The sequence below is a fragment of the Cetorhinus maximus genome, chromosome 1, assembly GCF_964194155.1.
Source record: "Cetorhinus maximus chromosome 1, sCetMax3.hap1.1, whole genome shotgun sequence".
Lineage (NCBI taxonomy): Eukaryota > Metazoa > Chordata > Chondrichthyes > Lamniformes > Cetorhinidae > Cetorhinus > Cetorhinus maximus.
This window is the reverse complement of record NC_135879.1, coordinates 179,734,564-179,751,340: the sequence shown is the minus strand read 5'-3', so window position 1 is coordinate 179,751,340 and position 16,777 is coordinate 179,734,564. Positions and strand designations below refer to the sequence as shown.

The 16,777-nt window shown below is 42.1% G+C and overlaps 1 protein-coding gene across 1 annotated transcript in view; it reads left to right on the top strand.

Moving 5' to 3' along the window:
- The window catches only part of epg5 (ectopic P-granules autophagy protein 5 homolog (C. elegans)), a 193,279-nt gene that overhangs the window by 154,193 nt on the left and 22,309 nt on the right, over positions 1–16,777 (top strand). Inside the window, exons 35-38 of the mRNA XM_078550485.1 lie at positions 7,092–7,195; positions 8,931–9,110; positions 12,911–13,092; positions 14,558–14,761. Coding sequence (XP_078406611.1) covers positions 7,092–7,195; positions 8,931–9,110; positions 12,911–13,092; positions 14,558–14,761 — 670 coding nt within the window. The remainder of the gene's footprint in view (positions 1–7,091; positions 7,196–8,930; positions 9,111–12,910; positions 13,093–14,557; positions 14,762–16,777) is intronic.

Genomic DNA, 16,777 nt, shown 5'->3' with positions numbered 1-16,777 from the left:
CAATTGTATCTTACACTAAGCCTAATTCCCATGCATGCCTCATCCTACAACATGTTGACATCAAAATCCTTGCTCATATCTACAGATCCCTCCAGGACAGACTCCACTGTATCTCAGCAACTTCTTCCAGCCCCATGTCTCAACTCTCAATATTGACCCTTTTAATTCCGGATTACTATACACCTGTCACTGGGATGAAGGGACAGTGGTCCTGCTTTCTGGAATACTTTTCCTACACATCTGTATTGCTTAATTTCTCCTTAATTTTAAAAGGCACCTCAAAAGTGAATTTTTACCACCTATCTCTGATTGGACCTAACTTCCAAACTCTGTTCAGTGTTGCAGTTTTTGTTATGAGGTACTGTGGGGCATTTATATATCTTCCCGTAACCAATAACTTCCTTGTTTTGCCAAATGGATCAATCCTAACGTTCTGAAAACTTAGAACCATCTCTTTGTATTACGCTTAAATCGAAGTTTCTATAATGCCAGTATTTTGATTAGCTACATATGCTTCTAACTTCAACGGTTTACTCCAAATGCTTTTCCTGTTAGCGTTATTTGTCCATCACCTCAGATCAGTTGTAGAATTCCTATTAACTCTGATCCTGTGGCTCCTGTTGTACCAAACAGGATTACTATTGCAATAACATGCTATCAGTAGGGAAAAATGAGCGTGATGGCCTAAACTCAGCTTACATTCCCTATTAGATGATGACCAATATAACACTTCTTAAAATCCTGTCTCTTCCCTGTTCACCTCCACTAACAGATGCGAGGGGCTGATCCACTTGTCACTTGAAGCTATTTGTTCAGCAACTTCTGCTTTCCTTCTTTCCCCTAGCCCACTGGGTCAAACCTCCCCCAAAGGCTCCCACTGGCTTAGCTCTGAATTCTAACCCTTCTCTAGTTCCTTTCCTACCTCTCCTCATGCCCTCTCCGAGCTCACCTTGTCCATGAATCCACCTCCTATTCTCTTGACCCTATTTCCAATAAAATTCTGGCCATCCAAATTCCCTTATTGGCCCCCTTGTTAGTTGATATTTCCAACGGTTCCCTCTCCTCAGATCCTGTCCCCCTCCTTTCAAGTATGCCATCTACACCAGTGTGCTCGAAAAACTCACCCTTGACACCTCTGTACATGCAAAATAACGCCCCACTTCAACCTCCTTTTTCTCTCAAAAGTTCTGAAAGGTTTTGCTGCCTCCCAAATTTGTGCCTATATTCCCCAGAACTCCACGTTTGAGTCCCTCCAGTCAGATTTCCACCCCTGCCGCAGTACTGAAACAGTCCTTATCAAGGTCACAAATTACATCCTATGTGACTGAGACCATGGTAAACTATCCCTCTTCATCCTTCTCAACCTGCCTGCAGCCTTTGACACAGTTGACTACACCATCCTCCACCAACACCTCCACCATTGTATAGTAGAATGGGGCTTCTTTCTCCTGGTTCAATTTTTAATGATCAAGTTGTAGCCAGAGAATCACCAGGGAAGCTTCAATTCCCACTCCCATGCCCTTCCCTCTGAAGTGCCTATCTAATCTCTCCTAATTCTCATCTACATGCTGCCCCCTCAGCAACATCATCTGAAAACACGTCAGGCTCCACATGTATGCTGGCAACACCCAGCTCTACCCTATGACCACCACTTTAGATATTTAGTTAGATATTAGTAACAATTTTGTAAGTTTCAATGAGATCACCTCTTATTCTTTGGAACTCTAGATGATACAGGCCCATTTTCCCCAATCTCTCCCCATAATTCAATCACGCCATCCCAGGGATTAGTCTGGTGAAACTCTGTTGCACTCCTTTTATGGCAAGTATATCCTTCCTTGGATAAGGAGACCAAAACTGTACACAATATTCCAGGTGCGGTCTCACCAAGGCTCTATACAATTGCAGCAAGACTTCTTTACTCCAGCACTCAAATCCCCTTGGGACCAAGGCCAACATACCATTTGCCTTCCTAATTGCCGGCTGCGCCTGCATGCTAACTTTTAGTGTCTCGTGAACAAGGACACCCAGATCCCTTTGGCCATCAATACTTCCCAACCTTTCACCTTTTAAGAAATATTCTGCCTTTCTGTTTTTTCTATCAAAGTGGATAACTTCACACTTATTCACGTTATATTCCATCTGTCATGTTCTTGCCCACTCACTTAGCCTGTGCAAATTCCCTTGAAGTCTCCTTGCATCCTCTTCACAATTTACATTCCCACCTAGTTTTGGCATCAGAAAATTTGGAAATATTACATTTGGTCCCCACATCCAAATCATTTATAAAGATTGTGAACAGCTGTGGCCCCAGGACTGATCCTTACGCTACCCCACTAGTAACAGCCTGCCATTCTGAGAATGACCCGTTTATTCCTACTCTGTTTTCTGTCTGTTAACCAATTCTCAATCCATACCGCCATGTGCTCGAATTTTGTTTACTAACCTCCTGTTTGGGACCTTATTAAAGGCCTTCTGAAAATGAGAATACACCACACCCACAGGTTCTCCTTTATCTATGCTACAAGTAACATCCTCAAAAAACTTCATCAAAAATAATTTCCCTTTCACAAGTGCATGGTGACTCTGCCCAATCATATCATTATTTTCCAAGTGTCCAGTTATCACATCCTTTACAATAGATTCTAACATTTTCCCCACTACTCATGTCAAACTAACAGGTCTGTAGTTCTCTGTTTTCTCTCTCCCCCCGCCCCCCTGCCCTTCTTAAATAGTGGGTTACATTTGCTACTTTCCAGTCTGCAGGAACCTTTCCAGAATCTTTAGAATTTCAAAAGATAGCCATCAATGTATCCACTATCTCTACAGCCACCTCCTTCAACATTCTGGGATGCAGCTCATCTGGTCCAGGGGATTTAGAAACTTTCAATCCAATTAATTTTTTCCAGTACTACCTCTCTATTAATACGAAGTGTTCCTAGACACTGACTCCATCCCTCTCCCTGGTAACAGAATGAGGCTGAACGAGACCATTCAAAACCTTAATGTGGTATTTGACCCAGGTTATCATAATCACAAAGCTAACATGGGTACTGCAAGCAATTAGGAAAGTAAATGGTATGTTAGCCTGTATTACAAAGGATTGGAGCATCAGAGGAAATCAGTCTTATGGCAGTTTTTTAAATAAATTCTTTGATGGGATGTGGGTGTCACTGACCAGGCCAGCATTTATTGCCCTAATTGCCCGTGAGGAGGTGATGATGAGCTGCCTTCTTGAGCCGCTGCAGACCATGTGGTGTAGGTACACCCACAGTGTTGTTTGGGAGGGAGTTCCAGAATTTTGACCCAGCGACAGTGAAGGAACAGTAATATAATTCCAATCAGGATGGTAAGTGGCTTAGAGGGGAGCTTCCAGGTGATGGTGTTCCCATCTCTCTGCTGCCCTTGTTCTTCTAGATGGTAGAAGTCGCAGGTTTGGAAGGTGATGTTGAAGGAGCCTTGGTGAGTTGCTGCAGTGCATCTTGTAGATCAGACTTGCCTAGCCTTTTTGTGTGGGGGGCCACTTTCAAAATTTTTCTCACTCAAGGGGCTGGTGAGCAAACTTTGGAAAGATGAAGTTTGGCACAACGTTAAACATGAATTTAAAAATAACTGAAGAGAAACAACTTGCTGAACAAAAAAACAATGTGTAACAAATAAAGATAAGTATTAAGAGTGTTATAGGGTGAGAGTCTGTGTCCGGCTCATTCCCAGTCTCTGGGTGCTCGCTCATTCATCCACGCCCATTGTGAGAGTGGATGAAGATGCATGTTGGCTTGTGGCGGTGAGGATGAATGAGAATCCAGATACCGGGAGTGAGCCAGACTTATGGACACGCTCTGCCCCACACACCACTACCCTCACACTCTTTCCCTGTCCCCCTCACACTCCCTTTCTGCTCTCCGAGACCACCGATGCTCTCCATGCCTCACAAAGACACTCTCCATGCCCCACCGTCCACACTCTACCCGTCCCAAGCTCTGCTGTCTGTGCTGGCCTGCCCAGGCCTGCCTGCCCCGGCCCGTCTGCCTCGGCCCTGCGCCGGCCCCCGCCTGCGCCAGTCCCACCCCCAGTCCCTGTCCCAGCGACCTCTTGCTCTCCTCTGGCCTGCCTGAGTCCCATTTGAATTATCCTGAGCCCTGCTCCAGCCCGCCTGGGCCCTGCTCCTGAGCACCTCCACTTCCCGGCACCAAACTCGCCACTGCTGATGTTCACTGTTCCTCCAATCACAGACTGTTTGCCACATTTGCTGCCGATACACTCACTAGCTTCCATAGTCTCACAAGTCACAAACGTGAGAGAGAAAAGGCCTGTGTTTGAAGGAGATGTTCCAAGCAGAATCCTTCATTCAAACTTAACCTATTTGACTGGCATTTTGAAAGCTGGCTCCGGGGGCCACATAGTGGGGCTTCGTGGGCAGCACATTGGACAAGCCTATTATAGATGGTGCACACTGCTGCCACTGTGTCGGTGGTGGAGGAGGGTATGTTGAAGGTGTGAATGGGGTGCCAATCAAGCAAGATGCTTTATCCTGGATGGTGTTGAGCTTCTTGAGTGTTGAAGGAGCTGCACTCATCCAGGCAAGAGGAGAGTATTCCATCACACTCCTGATTGCCTTGTGGATGATGGACAGGCTTTGGGGAGTCAGGAGGTGAGTTACTCGCCACAGAATTCCCAGTCTCTCACCTTCTCTTGTAGCCGCAATATTTATGTGTCTGATCCTGTTCAGCTTCTGGTCAATGTTGTTGGTGGAGATTCAGCGATAGTGATGCCATTGAGTGTCAAGGGGAAGATGGGTGGATTCTCTCTTGTTGGAGATCGTCATTATCCAGCACTTGTGTGGCACAAATGTTACTTACCACTCATCAGCCCAAGCCCGAATATTGTCCAGGTCTTGCTGCACATGGACACGGACTGCTTCAGTATCTGAGGAGTCAGAAATGTTGCTGAACATTGTGCAATCATCAGCAAATATCTCCACTTCTGACCTTATGATGGAGGGGAGGTTATTGATGAAGCAGCTGAAGGTGGTTGTGCCCAGGACACTTCCCTGATGAACTCCTGCAGTGATGATGACCGCCAACAACCACAACCATCTTCCTTTGTGGAGAGTTTCCCCCATTGACTCCAGTTTTGCTAGGGTTCTTTGATGCCACACTCGGTCAAATGCAGCCTTGATGTCAAGGGCAGTCACTCTCACCTCACCTCAGGAGTTCAGCTCTTTTGTCCATGTTTGAACCAAGGCTGTAATGAGGTCAGGAGCTGAGTAGCCCTGGTGGAACCCATAAATGTAGGGGCTTGATGCGACGACCTCTAGAATAGGGCTGGAATTTATGTACTGCCCTCACCCTTCCCTCCCCACCTTCCCTGGTAAAGACAGACGCGAAGTATTCATTTAGTACCTTAGCCATGCCATCTGTCTCCATGAACAGATCCTCTTTTTGGTCCCTAATCAGCCCCATGCCTTCTCTTACTACATTTTCACAAATTTATATATTTATAGAAGACTTTTAAATTCCCTTTAATGGTAACTGCCAGTCTCTTCTCATACTCTCCCTGCCTCTCTTATTTCCTTTATCACTTCCCCTCTGAACATTTTATATTCAGCCAAATTCTGTGTGCACCTTGTTCCATATTTCCAATGCTATATCCTGGTTCCCATCCCCCTGCCAAGTTAGTTTAAACCCTCACCAATTATGCTAGTAAACCACCTTTTTTTTTTTATTCACTCGTGGGATGTGGGCATTGCCAGCTAGGCCAGCATTTATTTCCAATCCCTAATTGCCCTTGAGAAGGTGGCGGTGAGCTGCCTTCTTGATCCACAGCAGTCCATGTGGTGTAGGTACACCCACGGCGTAAGGACGTTGGTCCCGACTTTGTTCAGGTGCAACCCATCTAGCCTGTACAGGTCACGCCTCCCCCAGAACTAATCCCAGAGTCCCAGTAATCTAAAGCTTTCCCTCCTGCAGCATCTTTCCAAACATGCGTTCATCTGCTCAATCCTTCTATTCCTATAATCACTAGCACATGGTACAAGGAGTAATCTGGAGTTTACTATCAATAAGGTCTTGCTCGTTTCCTTCCTAGCTCCCTAAAATCTGCCTGCAGGACCTCATCCCTCTTTCTACTTATGTCACTGGTATCAATATGACCTCTGGATGCTTACCCTTCCCCCTCAGAGCGCTCTGCAGCCGCTCAGTAACATCCTTGATCCTGGCACCAGGGCGGCAACATACCATCCTGATCACCCGTGATCTTGCTGAATGGTGGAGCAGTTCAAGGAGCCAAATGGCCTTTTCCTGTTTCTTAAGTTCATAAATATCACTCTGTCACTAAAATCACCTACTTCAACCTTCATAATATTGCACAAACTGTCTCTGCCTCAGCTCATTTGCTGCTGAAATCCTCACCTAGGCATTTGTTGTCCAGAGTTGACTATTCCAACGATATCATGGCTGACCTCCGATCTTCCATCCGAAATAAACTTGCTCATCCAGAACTCTGCTGCCTAACTCACACCAAGCCTCTTTCATTCATTACTCTTGAGCTCCCTGATCTACATTAGCCCCAAGATAAACAATACTTGGATTTTAAAATTTTTGTCCTCGTTTTCAAATCCATAACCTCAGCTTCTCTATCTTTCTCTCCTCTAGCCCTACAGTACTCTGGGATCTTTGAGTTCCTCCAATTCTGGCCTCTTGCATGTTCCCAATTTTAATTGGTCTAGCTTTGGTGGCCATACCTTCAGTTGCCTGGTCCCTAAGCTCTGGAATTGCCTCCCTAAATCTCTCTTTATCTGTATGTCTCTATCTCCTTTAAGAATTTCCTTAAAGCCTACCTCTTTGACCAATCTTTTGATCATCTGTTCTAATATTTCCTTACATTGTTTGGTGCCAAATCTTGCTTGATAACACTTCTGTGAAGTGCTTTGAGACGTTTTACTATGTTAAATGCGAGTTGTTGTTGTTTCTTCCTAATTCTGCTAATTACATGATTTTGAATGGTCATTTTATCACAGGCTACCATTTTTGATAGTGTGAATTGCAAATTGCAGCAATGTTCATTTCCCAATATTGTATTTTAACTTACAGCAATAACCGTTCATATCCTTGGCTAGAGATTGACACTCCAGTAGCATCTGGCATGGTGAAGCTATTCACTAAATGTGTTGATTATCTGCATCAAAGTTTTAAAGGTAAACTCTGATTTAATTAAACAGATTCTTTAATTCTTGAAAGAAAGGTGGATTTTGAGAAATATGCATTTATGTTCAGATATTGTAGATTGGTGGATGTAAGATCAGGCCCAGCTGTTCATGATCGTGTCAAAATGATTATTGTTAATCCCAGGTGCAAGTAACTCATAATAAAATAATGTTAAAGAGAAAGTATTTGCGTTTATACATCATTGTCAGACCGTCCCAAACTGCTTCCACACCCAATAAATATGTCCTTACCTCATTCTTAAATGAGAGATCTTAATTTTTAAACTGTCCCCTAGTTCTAGACTCCTTCACAAGGGGAAACATCCTCTCGGCATCCACCCTGTCAAATTCCCTCAGAGTCTTATATATTTCAATAAGATCACCTCTCTTTCTCCTAAACTCCAATGATTATTGGCCTAACCTACTCAACCTTTCCTCAGAAGATAATTCTTGCATCCCAGGAATCAGTTGAGTGAACCTTTGAACTGCTTCTAATGCAAATAAATCCTTCCTTAAATAAGGAGACCAAAACTGTACACAGTACTCCAGATGCCCTCGAGGGCTGTGGAGGCTCATTCATTATGTTCAAGACAGAGATCAATAGATTTCTAGATATTAAAGACATCAAGGGATATGGGAAAGTGCAGGAAAATGGTGTTGAGGTAGAAGATCAACCATGATCTAGTTGAATGGTGGATCAGGCTCAATCGGGTCAAATGGCCTACTCCTCTATTTCCTATGTTCCTATGTGGTCTAACTAATGCCCTGTATAGCTGCAGTAACACTTCCCTACTTGTATATTCCCCTTGCAATAAACACCAAGATTCTATTTGCCTTCCTAATCACGTGCTGCACCTACATACCAACCTTTTGTGATTCATGGACCAGGACACCCAAATCCCTCTGTACCGTAGAGTTCTGCAGTCTCTCTCCATTCAAATAACATACTGCTTTTCTACCGAAGTGGACAAGTTCACATTTTCCCACGTTATACTTTATTTGCCAAATTTTTGTCCACCCACTTGCTTTCCTACCTATCTTTGCATCAGCAGCAGCAAATTTAGCTACCATATGTTTTGTCCTTTCATTCAAGTCATTGATATAGATTGTAAATAGTTGAGGCCCCCGTACTGATCCCTGAGGCACTCCACTAGAACAGCTTGCCAACCCAAAAATGATCCATTTATCCCTACTCTCTGCTTCCTGTTAGCTAACCAATCCTCTATTCATGTTACTCTTTACACCATGAGCTCTTATTTTGTGTAGTAACCTTTGATGTGGCATCTTATGGAGTGCCTTTTGGAAATCCAAGTACACCGCAACTACAGGTTCCCCTTTATCCACATTGCCTGGTACTTCCTCAAAGAATTCTAATAAATTAAATACAATTTCCCTTTCACAAAACCATGTTGACTCTGCATGTTAGTATTCTGATTTTCTAAATGTCCTGCAATGACCTCTTTAATAATGGATCCTAGCATTTCCCTGTGACAGATGTTAGGCTAACTGGCCTATAGTTTCCTGCTTTTTGTCTCCCTCCTTTCTTGAATAGAGGTGTTGCATTAGCGATTTTCCAGTTTGCTGGGACATGTACGTCACAAAAAGGACACAAGCATACGTCGTTTTTCTTTGCTATTTTAGCCTAAACAGCAAATAGTTAACATCATAGCAGTTGTCAGTCTCTTCATTATACACAATATTATATTTTCCACTCTTTTCCTTACAGATAGATTAATTCCTGGCCAACGAGGAGCTCTATGGTTCCATTTGATGCATTATTGTGAAACTTGCACTGTGCCCAAAATGTCAGAGTATATCCTGTATACCTACCATTTGGAATATTCCAAACTGCCATGGAAAGAGTTGTACCCTGACCAAGCCTTAATGGAAGAGTTCTTTAAAGTAGGTCACTTTGAAAAGTTGTTTTCATTTCAAACTTTCTATGAAGTTAAATATATTCAACTCACTTTTGCTATAACTATTGATTTTACAGGTTCTGTGTGCATCAATATTTATGTCTTGTTGCGTTTATTGGATGTACAATCCAGCTGACTTAAATGAATAGCTGATAAAAGAATAAACCATTTGAGAATAAAATTTCCATCCACAAATTCCCTTTGTCTTTTCCAATTACAGACTTCCCTGGTAAAAGAATAAAACATTGAAATTATTTGCAAACATCTGCATTTAATGAGGCATTAGGTAGGATCAGCATAGGAGAAAATGCAATATGGCCTAAATTAGGTTTACGCTGCATGTTTGTGAACATAGGGTGTGTGATAAAGAAGGTTGGTGAGCTGCAGGTGCAGGTAGCCATATTGGGAATATGATATTGTGGTAATTATAGAGACATGGCTCAAAAAAGGACAGGACTGGGTACGTGGTACTAAATATTCCTGGATCCAAGGTGGTCAGGAAAGATAGGGAAGGAAAGAATTGAGGATCAGTGGCAATATTGATTAAGGAGAATATTACAGTGCTGGTGAGAGAGGATGTCCTAGAGGGGTGAAGGACAGAATCGATTTGATTACAATTGAGAAATATTCAAGGTACTATTACACTACTGGGTGTATTCTATAGGCCACCAACTAGAGGGAAATAAATAGAGGAAAGAAATTGTAAGGAAGTTACTGGGGTGTACAAAATCTTTAGAGTAGCTATAATGAGGGATGTTCATTATCCTAATATAGACTGAGATATAAATACTGTAAAGGGCAGAGAGGAAAAAAAGAGTTGAAGAAGTTGAGCCAGGTATCCATTATAACTACCCAACTTGCTTGAGCTTTTTGATGAGATAACAGAGTTGATGAGGGTAATGCGATTGATGCGGTGTTCATGGACTATCAAAAGGTGTTTGATTAAAATGCCACATAACAGGCTTGTTAGAGAAGTTGAAGCTCATGAAATAGAAGGGACAGTGGCAGCATGGATTTGAAGTTAGCTGAGTGACAGGGAACAGTAGTGGTGAACGGTTGTTTTACAGACTGGAGGGTACATAATGGAGCTCCCCAGCGTTCAGAATTAGGGCCACTGCTTTCCTTGATCTATATTAATGACCTAGACTTGGGTGTGCAGAGCACAATTTCAAAATTTGCAGATGATACAAAACCTGGAAGTATTGTGAACTGTGATGAAGATAGGGTTAGACTTCAAAAGGACATAGGTTAGTGGAATAGACGGATATGCAGCAGATAAAATCTAATGCAAAGAAGTGTGATATGATTTATTTTGATAGAAAGAATGAGGGGAAGCAAAATAGAATAAAGTATATGATTCTCAAGGGGGTACAAGAGCAGAGGAAGCTGGGAGTGGTTATGATCCCCATGGAGACCAGTAAAAGAACTGAACTTCCCAAACACCAACTGAAGAAATTGATGGACAAGATTTCATTTTTTTAAACTTATACTGTAACAATCAAACTGAAATCAACGTAAATTAAACATGAATTAACAGGCAAACTGTATTCAATAGATACCATACATTACACTAGCTGATACAACAAAGATAGATCTCTTAGATTTTTTCAGTAGCCTCTTCAGCATACATGGCAATAATCTAACTACAAAGTCCCTCAAAACTTAGTCTTTCCCAGGTAGAGGTTTGGTTCCTTTCTTCATGCAGGAGTTAGGCACAAAAGTCCCAAGAGACAGCAGATTTACTACACCCAAGTTCCACAAGTACAATGTCTACCAAAGGCACACCTTTCCAGATCCTTCTCCATTCTGTTCAAGGGACCACTCTTTTTGGCCTTCCGTTGTGCCACGACTTTCTACTTTAACTGTCTTACACACGCAGCTTCCCCACAGCCACTGTACTGTTCTTCTCCTGCTGAAAAAACTGAACTTCAAGAGCTTTGTGTCTGTTCTGACCACTGATAAAATTTGACCTCTCAGCTTTGTGTTTTTTCTATCTTCCCAGTCAGCTTTCATTTCCCTAGCAACTGAAGGCACAGGCAGAAGTCTGATGTCACAGCCAGAAGTTCCAATTTATAACCCCAACCCCAGAAACCTGGGGCAGAATCTTCTGGCTGGCGTGCAGGTGGTGGAGTCCGCACGCCAGTGCTTAAAATGTCGCGTGCGTGTCCCGACATCAGCGCGCGGCATCGCGATATTTCGGTCGGCAGGCGCGCTATGCAGGGGGACGCGCACCTGCCATTAATTAAAGGCCTTGTTAAGGCCATTAACTCTCCAATCGACCAGGATTATGAGGGGCCCGTGCAAACTTCGGGTTGGCGCACGGGATGTCCCATCTCATGTGACATTTTCACATGACGGGGACATGTTAATGATTTTTTCATTTTTCTGTTTTTAAAGATTCACTGGTTTTCAGTGATCTCCCTGAGGCAGCACTTTGCCTCAGGGAGATGTGCGCTCTTTTGCGCACATGCGCGAAAGAGCGCACTCTGGCAGTTGGGGAATCCCCCCCCACCCCCACCTGCACAGCAAGCGCATAGCACTTCCCGTCGGGCGACACGCTGGGCGGGCCTTAATTGGCCCACCCACTTAAAATGGCGGCAGGGCCCGTTCTGGCAGCAGCGATCGGCTGCCCACCCGCCGCAGAGTCGGCCGGGCCCGCCCGCCCATCAAGGGCAAAATTCTGCCCCTGGAGCTTTGGCTTATTTTTCAATTAGGGACCGTCTTAAACATACACAGGTGTTGAAACCGCAGTCGGTGCAGACAACAGCTTGAAACCACAGATTTCATCACAGGGTAAATGTGTTCAAATCATTGAAGGTGGCAGGGCAGGTTGAGAAAGTGATTAATAAGGCATATGGGATCCTGGATGTTATTTTTTTTTTCTTTTATTCCTGGGATGTGGGCGTCGCTGGCAAGGCCAGCATTTGTTGCCCATCCATAATTGCTCTTGAATTGAGGCATAGAGAAGGAAGTTATGATCAGTCTTTATAAACCACTGGTTCAACCTCAGCTGAGTAATGTGTCCAATTGTTGGCATCGCACTTTAGAAAGGAAGTGCAGGCATTGAAAAGGGCCTGGAAGAGATTTACGAGAATGGCTCCAGGGGTGAGGGGACTGCAGTTACATGGATAAAACAAAAGAACAATACATAGTATGTTCTGAAGAAGAGTCATATTTAACTTAAAACATTAACTCTGTTTCTCTATCCACAGATGCTGCCAGACCGGCTGAGTTTTTCCAACACTTGGTTTTCACTTCAGATTTCCAAAATCCACAGTATTTTGCCTTTGTGAACAGTACATTAAATTGCTTGGCAGTACAATGATTTATTTAACAGTTTTGCACTTTTACAAAGGAAGAAGAATGGTGCTTTCTAACACTCCTAGTTGAGCATTTGATAATCATGTAAAAAGTAACAACTTCATCATTGTTAAAACAATGAAATAGAACTTTGCCAGATGATTGGTTGCCTTTTAGATCATTCAGTGGAGTGAAGATCACTAACAGAAGATAGATAGTCTGAGATAGAGAAATATTTGGAACATTAGTACAGAATATTGCTGCAGAGGAAGTGTTGTGAGCATAAGGGAATTGACTTTTTCAGCTGCATGGATTTTCTATTTATTTTGTTTGTGGAGATGTGGCTATAATTGGCAACGACTCTGTTGTAATGCAGAGGAATATTCAACCATTCAGTGTTTATATTTAATCTTCGTTTAGTTCTGCATAAACCCAAGGAGAGGACAGTGATCATTCTCAATGTTTAATCTTGATGCTATTTTTCAGGTAGAGAGAGGAAGTCCAAAGAGCTGTTTCCTATTTTTGGGAACTTTGCTATGTGAAGTTAACTGGGTCAGTGTTCTTTCTGATGCATGGAATCCCCAACCTCTCTTGCAAACACGGATGATGGTTATCTATTTGTTGTTTATGATGGTTTTTCTAGCAAAAGAAGACAAGCTTATGAATAAACCAGTAAGTAGCTTTGTATTTTCTCTTGATTAGCTTTCTATTAGGAGGTAACATAATACATATTAATAAAGCAACAGATCCATGAATTATTTGAGTAACTGAGCATCATTATAATATGTTTGCTGTATTTAAAGCCATTTTCTCAGCTAAAACATAATTTAGCCTATTCTATAATTTATCCAGAAAAGTAATTTTTAAAATGCAAAATTAAAAAGTATAACTTCAAACCTGTACTTAAGTCCATGTGTACAGTTGATGTACCACAGTCAAAAATGTGAGATACAACTATCTATTTGTGCAACTGAAGTTAATGACATAATTCACGGACATTAAAGATACAAACTGGCTACAGCCAGTCTTAAAATAGAAGTATCATATGGCCACAGAGATTCTAAAAAGGGGCAGAGAGTTACGGTGTCTTACTCGGGCGGTGGTGGAGGAAAATGAGCAGGTGACGTCAACAAGATGCATCATCTTGAAACAACACAAATGATGGAAAAGTTTGATTAATATATTTTTGGACATGGATAAGTTTTGTGTAGCAGACCTGAGGAGAAAGAAAGAAGGTAAAAAGCATTAAGAGAAACACAATCTGTTCTTCGTGAGTCTGAAATGTAGCTTTATAATGAACTTTAAGAATCAGAAAACTTCAATTAGATGGTTGTAGTATTATGAAATATATTTATCTTAAGAGCTACAAAAATTCTGATTTGATATTTTTATCCTCCATTAGCATGATATTAGCATATAAACTTAATATTTCCATTATGCAATAAATTTGTTTATGTTGTTAATTGGTTCACTCAATTGGTACCTGGGATGTGAGGGTTGTCCTACAATGAAAGGGTGACTAAATTGGACCTACACTACCTAGAATTTCAAAGAATGAGAGGTGATGTCATTGAAACATACCAAATTCAAAGGAGCTTGATAGGGTAGATACTGAGAGGTTGATTCCCCTGTCTGGAGAATCTAGAATACTGGGACACAGTCTCGGGTTAAGGGGCTAATTATTTAGGACTGAGATCAGGAGAAATTTTTTCGCTCAAAGCGTTGTGAATCTTTGGAATTCTGTGACCCAGAGTGTTGTGGATGCTTCAATGTTGAATATATTTAAGGCTGAGATGAACAGATTTTTGGTGTCTCAGCAAATGGATGGATATGGGGAGGGGGCGGGAAAATGGAGATGATCAGCCATGTTTGTATTGAATGGTGGAGCAGGCCTGAGGGGCCATATGGTCTACTCCTGCCCCTATTTCTTATGTTCTGAAAAGTAATTGCTTCTTGGTATCTTCAGGTCTTCACAAGCATATAGGTGCAGTTAAACCTATTTGATTCTGAGATGATCTAAAAGAATTTTACTGTTTCACCTTGGATACTTTGGTGAAAAAGGTTACATAATCATGCTTATTTAATTGAATATGTAAATTAGGTTTACTAACCCAGCTATTAATGCTGATCTCTGCAGGAATCTCCATTACATAGCCTTCTTGGACAATCAAATGCAATACCCTGGCACTTTGTGGACATTGTATCATACCAAAATGTCATCAACTACTTCAGTAGCCACTACTCACCTTCCGTTGTCATTTTAAAAAATCCATCAGCTGAACTGATACTGAAGGTTTTAAAGGTTGCTGCGGGTTTTTGTGAAACCTTGGACATACACAGAGTAAGTAGTTAAATAGTCATCTGGTAGTACAGAACTTGAGTATTGCTGAAAAAAGAGACATATTGAAGCTTTTTGTCTTGCAGCCATCAGGACACTCGCAAGAATACCAATTCAAGGGGAAAACAACAATTTATATTGTATGAGAAGAGAGTGTTTATAGGTTGGCAAGTGGACTCTGACTGGTAGAGGCGATGCCATGCAGAATGCAGCAGTGATGGTGACTGACAGTTAACTGCCAAGCATTGTTGGAATTTGAACCAGGCAGCTTGACCCTAATTGGTCAAGGCATTGCCCTAAATGCCTGTCACTTATTTTGTTTAGCTGAAGCAAGTGTAATGTGTGCACATCTTCTTTCTGCAAAGAACAGGGCCCTGTGTCTTAATATATGTAGCTTCCAGTGCATGCAAATGTGCCACACTGCAAGCCCGACCGACAATCTTTATTTGGCTGTCAGCGTAATTCTTAGTACACTGAGGAGTATTTAGCGAATGTTGTCCGATTGAGGAATCACATCTAATGTTGGACACTGTGTTTTGAGTTTTGCAAGCACGGACCTATTGGGTGCGGTCTTGACCTTGCCCATTGCAAACAGCGGCTGGGACATGTTGTTTGATATGATCCGCCAGTCTTTGGGAAATACGGCCTGCATACGTAACATCTCACTAGCACTGAAATTCATGTACCACATTACTCATTTGGGTGATAGGCAAAATGTCTTTTTGGCTTGACGGCAGCATCCTGTTAGTGGCAAACACCACTCGTGTTGCTACTGCATAGTAGCAGCATGAAAAGGCTAGCTTCACCTGTTGCTCAAATATTTGAGGTACCTTGCCTTTCCAGGGTAATCTGAGGTAGACTGGGCACTTTTCAGGGCCGAAAGTGACAGCCTTAGGCCCATTCATGAGTTTGCGTGATATACAGCACAAAATGATCTGATCAGGGTAGCCATTATTCCGCAGGATACCTTTTGATGCACCCTATTTCAGCATCAAGCTTTCATGGTGAGCAAATAGCTCGAGCCTTATTTACGAGGTTGCCGATAAGACCAATTTTATAGCATGTGGAATTGTAAGAATCCCAACACGTATATTGACCAGTGAGGGTAGGTTTGTGGTAGACCATGGTAGAGAATCCCCTGGCAGACTTTTCTACTACTACATCAAGGAAGGAGAGTTCATTTGACTGCTCTATTTCAAAGGTGAAATTGAGTACAGGATGGATCCCATTACAACATGCAAGGAAATTATTACATGCAGCTGCAGATTTAAATATAGTGAACATATCAGGCACATATTGGAAATATGCAAGGGGTAGGAGGTTAAGTGTCATTCCATCAAAGACACATTTCTCATGGAACCCAACAAAGATGTTTGCGAGAGCTGGCCTAGAGGGGATTCCATGGCAACACCATCTGTTGGGGCAAACATCATGTTGTTAAAGCTGAACTCAACTGCGCGAGTTGCCGAGTTCATAAGTTCAGTGAATACCGATTCACGCAGTGGTGGTGGGTATAGATTGCCATGACATACTGCTGCAGCGCAAATATGTATGGATTCCTTAATTGGACCATTGGTGAATCGGCTAGCAATGTCAAATGAGAACATGGACACAGCATTGCTATCGATATGCAAGTACTATTGTTATGATACAGCAGCTGGTAAAGGCTGAGTTATTTAAAATTCCAGAGGGAAACTTTAAACAACTGTCATAACCTATATTTTCAATTGGTATGTTTGAGATGCAGCTCTGAATTCCGGAATAAAAACCACTAAGCCTCGAGATTTTTTACACAAATTAAATTAAACATTTATTAATTTAACAACAAATTTAAACATACACATGTCTACAAATTGCTACCATAATAACTTCTAAACAAATCCCCACATTAATCACTCACAGGTAATCTTCCCCAAGGCAACAATAACCCATAGACTTAAACAGACACTAGGCAAAGCACATTTTGTCTTACGAATTCAAAATGAGTTTCCTTTCAATTTGGTTTCGCACAGTTGTAGG